At 41.4% G+C, this 15,584-nt stretch overlaps 1 protein-coding gene across 1 annotated transcript in view; it reads left to right on the forward strand.

Annotated features, from left to right (window-relative positions):
• SLC44A3 (solute carrier family 44 member 3) overlaps positions 1-15,584 on the forward strand; it is a 79,336-nt gene that overhangs the window by 17,242 nt on the left and 46,510 nt on the right. The window contains exons 7-9 of the mRNA XM_045026047.1: positions 294-383; positions 1,072-1,196; positions 2,518-2,704. Of these exons, the coding sequence (XP_044881982.1) occupies positions 294-383; positions 1,072-1,196; positions 2,518-2,704 (402 nt within the window). The remainder of the gene's footprint in view (positions 1-293; positions 384-1,071; positions 1,197-2,517; positions 2,705-15,584) is intronic.

Here is a 15,584-nt window from a genome sequence, read left to right on the forward strand (position 1 = left end):
TTCAGAAGGCAAGGGTTATACCAGTAATGAATTTACCTTAAGAACCTGACTATTCTACATAATTACTAATTCTGGTCATTTTAGGCTCTGATTTTGGAACATTTCTGGTCAAAACAGAATCTCTTCAGTTTTAAAGCCTATTGGTCTCTGCTTTTGAGATCAGTGTTTGCAAATAAAAAATCAGGACTGTAGAAAAAGCTAAATTTTCCATGTAAAATAATTAGTTTGATTAAATAGATCATAACAGTCATCTGAAGTTAACTCTTTCTATATATTTTTTTTTAATTTTCCAGCCTTCTCTTTAATAATGGTTTTAACCTTCAGATTCATCACCACACTTCTGGTCCATATTTTCATTACACTAGTTGTGTTTGGATTGTTATGTAAGTATATTTATTTATAATGGATGTTTAAGTAACACATTGTTTCACCGAATGGAAGGAAAACCATAAAGGAATAAACAGCAAACCTGTTTCTCCTCGGCTATCCATCAGTAAGCTAAATTTGGTCCCAATCCTGCAGTCAGATCTATGCTGGATCCTTTCTCTGTGTGGATGAAAAGGTCTGGCTGTGCAGGTCTAGCTGTAGGATCAGAGTGTTGAGAGGTATGTTTTGTTTTAATTATTTATAGATGTCTGCAAATTGAATTTCTTTTGATAAATGATTTGAGTATGAGCAGTGTTAACGTTTCCAACAAAATTTAAATAGAGAATTGAACCATGCATCATTTATAAAGAGAGAACTATTAAGAATGGTCAAAGCCTGAAATGTGAGCTATCTTATAAGTTATGTTTATCTCCTGCAATGATGCTGTAACTTCCAGGCTGCAGGAAAACCAGACTTAATGCTGGCTTTGACCTCAAAATAGCAAACCAGCCACACAGTTTTATTCTGTGAGCACAGATATGTGCATTTACTCCTAATGTTTCTCATTCTGTGCTACACTACTCCATTCTTCAGTTAATCTGTAATTCAAGAGGAGAAGGTAACAGAGCTATAACATGTACACATTAGCTTGCCAGTCACTTGTGAAGCACTGTCTGCACCTTCATGGATTTGTGTTTGTTCTAGTTGTCTCGGGTGTTTTTTGGTGGCTCTACTATGACTACACTAACGACCCAAGCATAGAACTGGAAACTGAAAAGGAAAATGTAAAATTTTTACTTGGATTTGCTATCATAGCTACCATCATCACGGTGAGAAATTTTACAGAATGATCATTAGAGAGTTTAATGTTAGAGATGGTAATCTGAAACCTTGAAATAAAACTATATTGCAGCAATGTGACTGCACATGCTCCCTCTTTTATTTACACTTGACATTGAAAAGGAGAAACTCCATTGTAGAGGGTAACTGAGGCTGTGTGGTGATGTTTCAACCATGACATGGTCAGTTTATCTCTCTGTGGATTGCACTCTAGTGCATTCTGCTTTCCATTTGCAGCCAAATAAGATCTGCTTATAATTATTGAATCCTTTTCTTACATTTTATGGTGACGTTCAGCTGTATTCACTTGTAGAGTCTGTACGAGACTCTCGACAAACTTAAACCCTGTGCTAGGGGTATAGGATGATGCCAGCAGAGCAGCTGTGCTGGAGGACTTTTGCCCTGGGCACACTGCTGAGGTGTGGGTCTATAGGCCATCCTCAGTTAAGCTAATGATGAGGTTGAGTGAGCAGAGAGACACTGGATCCATGGAAATGTGAATCCTGTGGACCCAGCATACCTTGTACGTGGCACAAAGGGGCAACAGCCATTGCAGAGGGGTGAAAGGTCAGTGCTGCAGTTTAGTTTGCTGGCCAGAGGCTGTAGTGCTGAATTTTTGCCTTCCTATCATCCACCTCCTGTTTACCACACAACCTGATTACTATGGCTTTATGTTGTTGAAATGAATGTTTCACCTTATTTAGCATCGTAGCCCAGTATGAATGTGTGAACAGGTCATGTATTGTTGGGAAATGAATCAGTTACATTAATATTTTTTAAAAGAAAATGTGGTTGTCCAGAATGGACAGTCTGTATTGTGTTAAAGTGACTAATATAATTGTGATACACACTAGAGCTTGCTTGCATATTCTCTGTACATTATCAGACAGTGGACTCTGCACCTCTTCTCTTCCTAAATAAAAGAATAAGAAAAGGTTTCTTTGGATGCAGATTTGTTCAGCTGCAATGCATTTGCCATTTGTAGAATTCCAAATACATCATCTGCTTCCAGTGGCTCTTCTGAGAGCATCTGGCATCTTTGTAGAGCAGGCTAGAAAAGTGATGAAGCAGCTTCTGTTGTGAATATTTGTTGTTTTGTAGTTTCCAGTGTGCTATGTCTTTTAGATGATGTTTGCAGTTCAGTGTTAAAGATTTAGTGCATAATAGATTTATGAAAAGACATGTTCTGCTGCAGTTCCTTTGTGAAATTGGTACCACGCTCCCCCTACAAAATTTGACAACTCCTGATAATTTAAGAAAGAAATTCCTAGTTTACTATTTTTCTGATTTGTTTTTCATCTCTTTTAATAGATGGTTCTACTTTCACTCATATTTGTACTAAGGAAGAGGATTCAGCTGACTGTACAGATCTTTTGGGTTGCTAATAAAATAATTAGCAGGGTCCCTTCCCTACTGTTCCAGCCACTATGGACCTTTTTGATTCTCATTTTCTTCTGGGTGTTCTGGGTTGCTGTGCTACTTAGCTTAGGAACTGCAGGTAAGTAGTTGTATTTTATCATGGTCATGGGTGTACACTATCTTGTTTTAAAATTTGGTCTTTAAACTCAGAACCCGTTGGTGTTAGTGTACAAGGTGTAATATTTGTTGTAATATATCTACGTTATGATCTTGTTTTCTGATTACTTCACCTTTGCATTTCTAGGAGTACTGCAAAAGTAGCTACTGTTTTATGAGGCAAAGATGATACAACATGTACATTTGTGCACTCTCACAGAGACTTTACTTTTGTTCTTTCTTGTTTAGTTCTCATAATATAAAATGTCATTCCAGATCCAAACTATGTAGTTGCTTTTTGTAAATGGGGAGCATAACAGAAAGGGGGAGTGCTTTGATTTAGTACAGCGGTTGTGAAATTAATGTTTCTACTATGGGAACAACAGGAAAGAGATGTAAAATTATTCTGAATATCTCTTCCCAGCATTTGATGGAAAGCTCTGCAGGCTTGTGGAGAGATTCTCTCTTTCTTTCTCTTCCATCCCCAACTGTTAAGGTATTTCAGAAGCATTTGCTTGAAGCATTTGTCTGATGGGTGACTTGCTGCTTCTCCAAAGTTGTTAGGCACAGTGGCACCAAATTTTCAGCCCCCGTAGCCTCTTCATGAATCTTTCCTGCCTAACTGAACATCAGTTCTTGTGGGACAGATTTACTTTGCTTTGAGATGTCATGGATGCTGCTTCAAAGCACTCTTCTTAGCCTGTAATTTTTGCCCCTTATTGGTGCTGGTAACATGTTGCCTGGGAATGCCAGATGCTGCACTATGTGGTTGTTACTGAAAGGGAAGCACACCTTTCAGAATCATGAACGGTCAGTGCAGTGATATAGCTCAGGAGGCCATTGGAGCTTTAGTTAGTGGATTGCTTTCATCTCCTTAAGGCCTTTTATTAATCTGGATAAAGGTTATGCCTTAAAGCTGTACAGGTGTAACTGCTCATTTTTAGGTAGTATAGGAGTGCTTTTCATGTAGTTTTTGAACAGCTCTATTTGGTCAGAGGTTAGATCTAAGTACAAGGTATTAGTCACATAAACTACAGTAACTCTAGTAAAGCTGGTAGCAGTTAGGTAGAATGAATCTGAATGAACTAAATTGGAAATACTAATTTTCAGGAATGCTAGCTAGAGGAAACAACACAGACATTCTTCATTTAAGCAGAGCTGACTATAAGAGAATGCACAAAAACCCAAAGGAATCTTCACTGTAATTCTCCAATGCAACAAAACACTGTGTGTGAAGTTTGTCCTTGTTAAATCTAAATTTGGAAAATGCCAAGTGAGCCCAACGTGTTCAAAAAGGTTAATAGTCTCCTAGGGATACAAAAGAGAGAGGTTATAAATATTTTGGGTAGTGTAACAGAATCAATTTGATGAGAAGTGCAAGATAATATAGTTGGGTGTTTCCTGAGTATTGCTGTATACTTCATTAGGAGTTTGTTTTCAATCCTGTGCCTGGGTTGTTTTTAGCAGATGTGTCAATAGTTGTAATTTTCAGCCATTTAGTCAGTTAAAGTATGAATATTTATAGTGAGAATGTGCATGTTACTTAAAACAAAACAAACTAAAGTGAGAATATGAGTGTTAAAGGAGGTGTTAGAGTAGATACAGAAGTATCAACCCATGTGTTCATTTGTTTTCCTTATTGAAAGTGAGCTTTTATGAGCTTTAATTCTGCTTCTAATCAGGTTATGGCATTAACGTACATCAAAGTTAAACAGTGGCTATTGTTAATAATTCAAGTGATACTTGTTTGTTATTACCAGTTGAGTAAAAGAAAACTGTAGTAACACCCATAATCCACTAGATGCCATTAATGTAGTTTGAAAAACTTTCTGTTGAGTAACTCATTTTCATTCTTCTTCAAGTGCTTGCTCATGTCAATTCCATTCTAGGTGTGTGTGTGCCCACGTGCGCGGTCTTTGGAGATTTTTACCTTAGCAGTATCCGTAGAGTCGGCAATGTCGCCCCCTTGAATGCCATGCACATGCACTGGTATATCAGCTGTTGCCAACTCTAAGCCCTCTCAGTTCCTTCTTACCGCCCATGGTGATTAGTCAGAGTGCCTTTCCTTGCATTGCAAGGGCTAGCTGTTTTTTCGTCTACTGACTTCGAGCTTAGGGCCTTGTAAATAGTTTGTTTATAGTAGTTAGTATTAAGTAGTTGTTAAGTGTAGTTAATAGTTAGCAGTTAAGGTCCCACTGGATACTTTGCCCCAGGCGGTGCATGCCCCGTCTCCTAAGTGATTAGATCATAACAGTCATCTGAAGTTAACTCTTATTTATTTTTATATATATATATATTTTTTCCAGCCTTTTTTCCAGCCTTCTCTTTAATAATGGTTTTAACCTTCAGATTCATCACTACACTTCTGGTTCATATTTTCATTACACTGTATGGTCTTCTACAAAGATAAAGTCCAGATGCTGCCGTACCCGGCATTCCTGCCCAAGGTAGTTTCCATTTCATACTGGCCAGGATGTTTTCTTCCCTGTCTTCTTTCCAAAGCCCCATAAATCCGAAGAGGAGCACAGGTTACATGCCCTGGACATATGGAGGGCGCTGGCCTTCTATATCAATAGGACACGGCCATTCTGTAAGCCAACGTAGCTGTTTGTGGCGGTGGCAGACAGGATGTCTGTGCCTGTGTCTGCTCAAAGGATTTCGTCCTGAATCACAGCCTGTATCCCTGATACTGCTATGAGCTGGTGAGTGTGCCTCCATCGGCAGTAGTCAAAGCGCACTCAACTCGAGCGCAAGCATCATCTGCTGCCACTTTAGCCCAGGTGCCGATCCAGGAGATCTGTAGAGTTGCTACCTGGTCGTCTGTCCACACATTTACGTCCTATTATGTGCTGACACATTGGCCTGGGACGATGGTGCAAGGCCATGAACTCCGAGCCCATCTCCACTGGCACTGCTTGTGAGTCACCTAGAGTGGAATCGACATGAGCAAGCACTAGAAGACGAAAAAACGGTTACCTACCTTTCATAACTGCCGTTTTTCGAGATGTGTTGCTCGTGTCCATTCCATTACCCGCCCTCCTGCCCCTCTGTTGGAGTTGTCAGCAAGAAGGAACTCGGAGGGTATAGTGATAGCGGTGCCTGATGTACTGATGCATGTGCGTAGCACTCAAGGGGGCGCCACTGCTGACCCTACAGATACTGTGAAGGCAAAAATCTACGACTGTGCACATGGGTGTGCATACACCTAGAATGGAATGGACATGAACAACACACCTCAAAGGACAAAAGTTACGAAAGGTAGGTAACCGTTTTTTCATTTTTTGTCATTGCTCGAACTGTCACAATTGTCATACTTTATTAAGATTAACATAAGTGCAAAATTAATGTACTGTCATCAGAGGAGTTCAAAGTGCTTTACAGAGAACAACTAAGCCTCTCAAAATCCTTTTTACATAGGAGGGTAGTCAGAATAAGGAATATAATAGTCATTCTGACTCTCAGTCCCATGCTCTAACCATTAGGTAACAGTTCAGGTGTTTATATTTCAAAATCTTTAAGTCCTAAATGTCTAAATCCATATGATGATCTGTAAGAACCAGTTTCTGACACTGTTACTCATACTAGCCCTAATTCAGAAGGGCACTTAGACATGTGCTTAAGTCATTCGCTGGGTCAGGCCATGTAATAGTTCTTCACAGGATGTGTTGATTTAAATCAAGATGATTTAAATCAACAATTTAAATCATGATTTAAATCACTAAGGGGAAAGCCTTGACTTAAATAATTGATTTGAATCAACTTTTCCATTTGTATTGTAGCTATTTTCTAAGGTGCATTCTCATTGGTTGATGTTACCATTACAATATGTTGATTTACAACTAACTGGAGCCTTTACACTAAATTTGGTAATTTTTTTGCTACGTAGGAGGGTACACTATAAGTGTATACATTTATGTAAGCAATTATATAGCTTAATATTTTCTGATTCTTATTAATTGTACATTTTTAGTGTGTTAGAAAATGGTGAATATTTTTATTTACTAAATAATTAAATTTTTCTTCATAGTTTGCGTCAGGCTGTGTAAGGATGATAACTGGAATTTAATTAAACACACAAAATAGCATATAAAATTTATTTTTATTAGATAATATTGCACCCAGTAGCACAGCCTGTGGGTCCCCCAAAGGCTCAAGCCATTAGTATGGTACACAACCTGTTGTCAAGCTTTGTAAAAATAGCACCTCAAAAATTAGATGTTTTTCCCTGCATTCTTTCTCTGTATAGAAAAGTAACCTTTAACTGAAAGTTTTTGGCTCATGGATTCAGCATATTTGTGAGCATGGCTCATGGATTCAGCATATTTTATTTAAATATGTAAAGAGATTATAAGTTTAAGTCTTAACATGTTTTGTATTAAATTCAGATTTCATTTTAAACAGTTTTATTTTTAATAATAAAGCTAATTTAAATAAGCAAATCAAAATTTGATTTGATTTTTTTCCCAGAGAACCTCTGATTTTTATCCACCCTTGTTCCTCACTGTGCAAGTAGTCCCTCTGATATCAGTAGGACTGCTTGACTAAAGGTGTGAAAATCTGCATTAAATGGAATTAGGGGTTGGCAGAAGTATATCATCATGCTGTCCTCTATTTACCACCCTCTGTAGTTCATAAATTTTAAAGCTTATATCATATTTGATAAATATCTCATAGACTCTTAGACTTTAAGGTCAGAAGGGACCATTATGATCATCTAGTCTGACCTCCTGCACAATGCAGGCCACAGAATCTCACCCACTCACTCCTGTAACAAACCCCTAACCTATGTCTGAGTTATTGAAGTCCTCAAATTGTGGTTTGAAGACCTCAAGGTGCAGAAAATCCTCCAGCAAGGGACCCGTGCCCCATGCTGCAGAGGAAGGCAAAAACCCTCAAGGGCCTCTGCCAATCTGCCCTGGAGGAAAATTCCTTACTGACCCCAAATATGGTGATCAGTTAAACCCTGAGCATGTGGGCAAAACTCACCAGCCAGCACCCAGGAAACAATTCTCTGTAGTAACTCAGATCTCACCCCATCTAACATCCCATCACAGACCACTGGGCATACTTACCTGCTGATAATCAAAGATCAGTTGCCAAAATTAGGCTATCCCATCATACCATCCCCTCCATAAACTTATCAAGCTTAGTCTTAAAGCCAGATATGTCTTTTGCCCCCACTACTCCCCTTGGAAGGCTGTTCCAGAACTTCACTCCTCTAATGGTTAGAAACCTTCATCTAATTTCAAGTCTAAACTTCCTAGTGTCTAGTTTCTATCCATTTGTTCTTGTGTCCACATTGGTACTAAACTTAAATAATTCCTCTCCCTCCCTGATATTTATCCCTCTGATATATTTATAAAGAGCAATCATATCTCCCCTCAGCCTTCTTTTGGTTAGGCTAAACAAGCCAAGCTCTTTGCGTCTCCTTTCATAAGACAGGTTTTCCATTCCTCGGATCATCCTAGTAGCCGTTCTCTGTACCTGTTCCAGTTTGAATTCATCCTTCTTAAACATGGGAGACCAGAACTGCACACAATATTCCAGATGAGGTCTCACTAGTGCCTTGTATAACAGTACTAACACCTCCTTATCTTTACTGAAAATACCTCGCCTGATGCATCCTAAAACTGCATTAGCTTTTTTCACGGCCATATCACATTGGCTCATAGTCATCCTGTGATCAACCAATACTCCGAGGTCCTTCTCCTCCTCTGTTACTTCCAACTGAGGTGTCCCCAGTTTATAACTAAAATTCTTATTAATCCCAAATGCATGACCTTTCACTTTTCACTATTAAATTTCATCCTATTACTATTACTCCAGTTTACAAGGTCATCGAGATCTTCCTGTATGATATCCCGGTCCTTCTCTGTGTTAGCAATACCTCCCAACTTTGTGTCATCCGCAAACTTTATTAGCACATTCCCACTTTTTGCACCAAGATCAGTAATAAAAAGATTAAATAAGATTGGTCCAAAAATTGATCCCTGAGGAACTCCACTAGTAACCTCCTTCCAGCCTGACAGTTCACCTGTAGTCTCCCCTTTAACCAGTTCCTCTAGCCACCTTCCAATTTTCATATTGATCCCTATCTTTTCCAATTTAACTAATAATTCCCTGTGTGGAACCGTATCAAATGCCTTACTGAAATCGAGGTAAATTAGATCCACTGCATTTCCTTTGTCTAAAAAAATCTGTTACCTTCTCAAAGAAGGAGATCAGGTTGGTTTGGCACGATCTACCTTTTGTAAAACCATGTTGTATTTTGTCCCAATTACCATTGACCTCAATGTCCTTAACTACTTTCTCATTCAAAATTTTTTCCAATACTACAGATGTCAAACTAACAGGCCTATAGTTGCTCGGATCTCTTTTTTTCCCTTTCTTAAAAATAGGAACTATGTTAGCAATTCTCTAGTCATACGGTACAACCCCTCAGTTTACTGATTCATTAAAAATTCTTGCTAATGGGCTCGCAATTTCAAGTGCCAGTTCCTTTAATATTCTTGGATGAAGATTATCTGGGCCCTCTGATTTTGTCCCATTAAACTGTTCGAGTTTGGCTTCTACCTCGGATGTAGTAATATCTACCTCCATATCCTCATTCCCATTTGTCATCCTACCATTATCCCTAAGCTCCTCATTAAAGACTGAGGCAAAGTATTTGTTTAGATATTGGGCCATGCCTAGATTATCCTTAACCTCCATTCCATCTTCAGTGTTTAGCAGTCCCACTTCTTTTTTCTTTGTTTTCTTCTTATTTATATGGCTATAGAACTTTTTACTATTGGTTTTAATTCTCTTTGCAAGGTCCAACTCTACATGGCTTTTGGCCTTTCTCACTTTATCCCTACATGTTCTGACCTCTGCATAGTCCATTGAGAACACTACTGGGGGGATTGATTTGCTTGCTCCATTAATGTTCTCATAATAAGCTAAATGGACAATGTTAATTTAAAAATTACACTTTTGTCTGAATTACTTTCTTTGCGTTTTACTCTGTTTCAAATAACACCTAAGATTATTGTAACCATGGGCGGCAGGTTATATATTTGTGTGGGGCCCGGGCCCCAGCAATATTCAGGGCTGGGCGCCCTGCTCCAGCAATAGTTGGAGCTGGGTCTCTTCCCGCCCCCCCCCCCCCGGTCCTGCCTGGATCGGCCCCGGCCACCGCAGGTCTCCCCCCGCCGCCGCGACCCTGCCTGGAGCAGGTCCCAGCCCCCGCCTGCCACCCCCCCTCCGCGTGTTTCCCCCCCCCTCCGCCGCGTTGTGTTGCGTCCCTGCCTGACAGAACGCAGCGCGTCTCTCCCCTGCCTGCTGCCCGGAGGGCTCCCAGCAGATTTGCTGTCTGCTGCCGCAGGGTCCTAGTGCCTGCCCTCCGCCAGTACTGGCAAGGCAGGCTGCCCTTACCCTGAGCCTCTCCAACCCCAAACCCTCAGCCCCAGCCAGAGCCCTCATTCCCCCCGCACCCTAATCCTCAGCCCCAGCCCTGAGCACCCCCACATCATGAACCCCTCATCCCCCTGCACCCTAATCCTCAGCCCCAGCCAGAGCCCTCATCCCCCCGCACCCTAATCCTCTGCCCCAGCCCTGAGCGCCCCCACATCATGAACCCCTCATCCCCCCGCACCCTAATCCTCAGCCCCAGCCCTGAGCACCCCCACATCATGAACCCCTCATCCCCCTGCACTCTAATCCTCAGCCCCAGCCAGAGCCCTCATCCCCCCGCACCCTAATCCTCTGCCCCAGCCCTGAGCGCCCCCACATCATGAACCCCTCATCCCCCCGCACCCTAATCCTCTGCCCCAGCCCTGAGCGCCCCCACATCATGAACCCCTCATCCCCCCGCACCCTAATCCTCTGCCCCAGCCCTGAGCGCCCCCACATCATGAACCCCTCATCCCCCTGCACCCTAATCCTCTGCCCCAGCCAGAGCCCTCATCCCCCTGCACCCTAATCCTCAGCCCCAGCCAGAGCCCTCATCCCCCCGCACCCTAATCCTCTGCCCCAGCCCTGAGCGCCCCCACATCATGAACCCCTCATCCCCCCGCACCCTAATCCTCTGCCCCAGCCCTGAGCGCCTCCACATCATGAACCCCTCATCCACAGCCCTCACCCCACACTCCAAACCTCTGCCCTAGCCCTGAGCCCCCTCCTGCATCATGAACCCCTCATCCACAGCCCTCACCCACAGCCCAACCCTCTTCCCTAGCCCTGAGCCCCCTCGCATCATGAACCCCTCATCCACAGCCCTCACCCCACAGCCCAACCCTCTTCCCTAGCCCTGAGCCCCCTCCTGCATCATGTACCCCTCATCCTCAGCCCCACAGTCCTCACCCTGCACTCCCTCCTATCCCCAAACTCCCTCCCCCTTCCCACACACCCCTTCCCAACCCCAAACTCCATCCCAAAGCCTGCACCCTTCACCTCCTCCTGCACACCCACCCCCTGCCCCAGCCCAGAGCCTGCACCCAGCACCCTTCCTGCACCCTAATCCCCAGCCCAGGATCTGCACCCCAGACCTCCCCCGCCGAGCCCCCTCCCAGAGCCTTAGGCAGGTGGGGGCGGAGTTGGGGGGGCGGAGTTGGGGGCGGGTTCTGGGCCCCACCAAAATTTTTACAAACTTGCCACCCATGATTGTAACTGAAAAAGATTAGAGTAAAATGGGTTTACTTTGTCCAATTGACAGCAAATTTTTTATAAGCCGGTTTCACAATTTTCCATGGTAATTCTGTATTATTCTTGCCTGGAGGTGGGGGGAGAAAAACACAAAAAGAAAAAAACGAAAAAGACAATTATACTGTAAAATGGCAAAAAGTTAGCAAAGGCTTCTGGGGGAGGTAGAGAACCTGAAACTTCCCTACAGTAGGGGGAAATCTTCCTACTCTAAAATAAATAGTATTTTATTGATAGTCTGCAAAAAAAATTAATATAAAATCTCATCTAGGTTTTACAAGGTTCATATTCCATAGTATATTATCAGAACAGCTTTTGTATTTTCCACTCTCTCTGGAATCAACTGATTGTGGAAATGGAAGAAAACTTTTTCCTGCTCTCTGATTTTTCTGGGCTTTTTGAGGGAGATCAGAATACAGCTCTGAACCTCCATGTGCTGGTTATTTGAGAACTCCAGCCTTCTCAGAAGGGGCTCAGTTTGTAAAATCTTTACCTTTCCATCATAGCAGTTTCTAATTTTTGGCTAAACACCCACTTAATTTTAGTTTGGGCTTGTCAGAAAATATTTTGAGAATGATGTTGTTATACATATTTAATTTTTTTCAGCAAACAGCTATTTTTAGTTATGTGCAGCTAGAGGAGATGGGCTAGTGAAATTGAATTGCTACTGTGCTGCACCTATTCTTAATGTTTCCCTTGTGCTTCTTGTAGTTCTGTAATATTTACAGCCTGTGTGCATCTTGTAACTCTGAGGCACCTGATCCATGTTTCATCTGTGATGTATCTGATCTTTATGCATCCATGCAGATCACCTTGTTTATGTCATTTTTAATATCTATTGTTATATTGAGAAGAAGCTAACTCCTTGGGAGGATCAGATAACTATAGCCCTGGTTGAGCAAGGTACTTCAGCACATCCCTATCTTTAAATATACAAGTAGTCTCACTGAAGTGAGGCTGCTTATGTTTTCAAAGTTATGCACCTGCTTAACTACCTTGCTAAATCAGGGGCTGTAAGAGTAGCAGAAGCCCAAGTGTATTGCAAATCTATATGTCTGGGACAAATGCCAGACATTGGCCAGGAGAGATGCCAAATTGCAAGAGACTGGAGTTAGCACAAAATCAAGTGGCACCAGTTGTAACTATGTATTCTAATGGGACTGGAGCTCAGTGAGGATTTGGAAAAGCCAATAGGGTTGTTTTATTGTAGAACTAGATGTGGCCTTGTGGTATTCCAGTAGTGGCACTGTAATGTGTGTCCTCATGTATGAATCTGGCAGAAACAGTGAAATCCACATCAGGAATAGGATACGGAGTAGAAGTGTAAGATGGGAGTGCTAGGCAAGATTTTCACATAATGAAAATATATCTCTGAGTATAGTGAGGAGTAAAACTATTACAGTAAAGATGTGCTGCAGATAAACCAGTGAAAGCAAATTTCTTGAAGGGTCCAAGATATTCCAACTAAATCTAGCTAAGTTAATTGTAAATTCTCATGTGAAAAAGGAGCAGTTACAAAGGAAATTCAGTTGGGAGGAAACACAAAATTTTATAGAACAATGATTTATAGAAACCTTTCCGACTCTGCAGCAGGAAGCATTAAAAGTGGCAAATATTTTCATAGTAGCAAGAACTGGGAAATTGGTTCTGAGTTAGTACTTTCTGGCCAATTGTTCTTTGTTGCCCACAGTGGAATTGATAAATTGAAGAAAATATGATTTCCAGTTCCTAGGAGTTCCAACCACTTAAAACTTCTGGTTGCTCCAGATATCAGTTAAAAAAAACTCCAATAGCCACTCCCGTAGAATGTATGGCACAAGTCTGCAAGTCACAAAATATACTGTATGATATTGATATTGTGCATCTCTTTGGCTGTGACTGATATAAGGCTCTAGTATTGGGCTAATGAATCTGACGGAGAAACTTTTCAAAGTCTTACTAAAAATGCTATGGCAGCATCTTGATATCTGACCAACATTTTTTGAAGTATTTGCATCACAGTAACAAATCTAAGAAAAATATATATACAGTAGGCAGCTTTCTACAATGTCATGGCTCAACAATGGGGATTTTAGTCACTTATTAACCACATGGAATTGGCAAATGGCTGCACTGGCAGGATTGATTTTCGGTGAATGACTTCTCTCCTGTGATGATACTGCTGGAAGAAAAATGTACTGCAGACAAAGTAGAACCATATTCTGAGGTTTTGTTCTGTTTTTTGTGCCTCCGTGACCAGATCACACTGGAATGACAAGGAAAGGAAATGTATTTTTTATTAGGATGTCAGAGTGATCCTTGCTGTTTGATCCATGCTACCAATATACTCATCTTTATATGTGAAACATAATATAATGCATTATTCTGTCATCAGATTTGTATGTGCCTGGTAACCATAGACACAAAGGGTAGCAGGCAGGCACAAATGTAAACCGTGAGGGAATACAGCACATGATCTTTGGCTCCTCTTACTTGGAAAATAAGGTGATCACTGCCACATGATGACATCCAGCAGAGGGCAGTGATACACATGCACACAATACCAGTCCATGACAATTTCTGTTTAGCCAAGGCTGTTACTGTTAATCATTATTTTAAATGGCAGTGGCTTGTTACGAGCAATGGAATTACAGTTTGTACTGCAGAGATTCATTAATCATTTTAACCAGTTTATCAGTGCAGAAGTAAAATATCTTAACAATTTGCATAATAGGAATGTTCATAAGTAAAGATTGCACTCCAGGAAAAAGTCCTCAGTTCTGCTACTGAAGGAAATGACTTATTTTCAAATGAAATTGAAGGCTGAAGAGACCTCCATTTATCTTATCCATTGTATTGTTTGCACTGTTGCTGCTGGTAATGATTACAATTGATGTATGAGCATGTTTGGTTAGTTGTACATGCTGTAAGAACATAGGAGCCTAAAACTGCTGGAAGAGTTAAAGGAGTTGAGAAATGCTCAGAATACAAAATGAAATACAAATGTACAGTGCAGCTGATGAAATTTACTTTGATAGTATGTGGAAATGTGCTCCACTTCAGAATTCTCTGAGGAAGAAAAATAACTCTTGGGTCTGCATTTTTTAAAAAAAGGGGGTAGGGTGGGGGAAAGAGGGAGATGGTACGAAAGGTTTTTCCACTTGTAAAGTAACTTGAATTTTTACGGGTCTAAAAAGCATTAGAACCAAATTTCAGTAGCAGTTCACTTACAGCAGTACACAGTCCTAACCTCTCTAAAATGCCTGCAGCTCATGACAGTGCTTTCCTGTTGAGACATCTTTCTGAACATGAAGTAACCAGTGCATGCATCAGTGCCTTCACTTCAAAGAGGATTACCTCATGGCAACAATTAACTAGTCTGTGTTACAACCTATGAATTTTTTTTAGTAGTCTAGTCCAGCTGCATCGTGTTGCAGGGTATGACTCTTGATCCAGGGAACAATGAGAACAAGGTCTACCTGAATTTGGGAGAACTCATTTGTTTTGACTTGCAGTTCTCAGCTCTACCCACTAGACCAGTGGTGGGCAACCTGTCGGGGTAATCCGCTGGTGGGCCATGAGACTGTTTACATTTGCACGGCCACCCGCAGCTCCCAGTGGCTGTGGTTCACCGTTCCTGGCCAATGGGAGCTGCGGGAAGCAGCGCAGGGACATCAGTGGACAGTTCCTTATCCTGCCCCTACTCACATAGTTGACATTGACAGCACCAATGCTGTACTGGAAGTTAGTACCAAGGAATATCCACAGCTCGCCCTTAGAGAATGCCTCTCTTGGGTGAACAGATGCATCCTTAAGGTCAGCAAATTTGAGCCCTGGCAAACTGATAGAGTAAGTTCCAGATCCAATGACCTGCCACAAAAAGTATCCTGCCTCTGTCCGCCCACCACCAAACAAAAGTTCAAATTCAGGAATTATAAATAGGAGTGTCTAACTTGAACTCAGCAATTGGGACTGTGCATCACAAATTTTGTGTAGCTACTTTTAGGGTTAATAGAGAAATACGTTCATGTCTTGTCAACATAAGTGGAAATACAATTTGCTAGCATAATTAGATGTAAATGTATGTTCATGTTCAAGAATACACATCTGATGCAAACAGCCTTAGAGTTCTTATTACCTTACAGATGTCTACATTCTGTTTAAAAAAAAAAAAAGACATTGAATTTGGATTGAATTTTGTTAAT

Source organism: Mauremys mutica, chromosome 8, assembly GCF_020497125.1.
Source record: "Mauremys mutica isolate MM-2020 ecotype Southern chromosome 8, ASM2049712v1, whole genome shotgun sequence".
Lineage (NCBI taxonomy): Eukaryota > Metazoa > Chordata > Testudines > Geoemydidae > Mauremys > Mauremys mutica.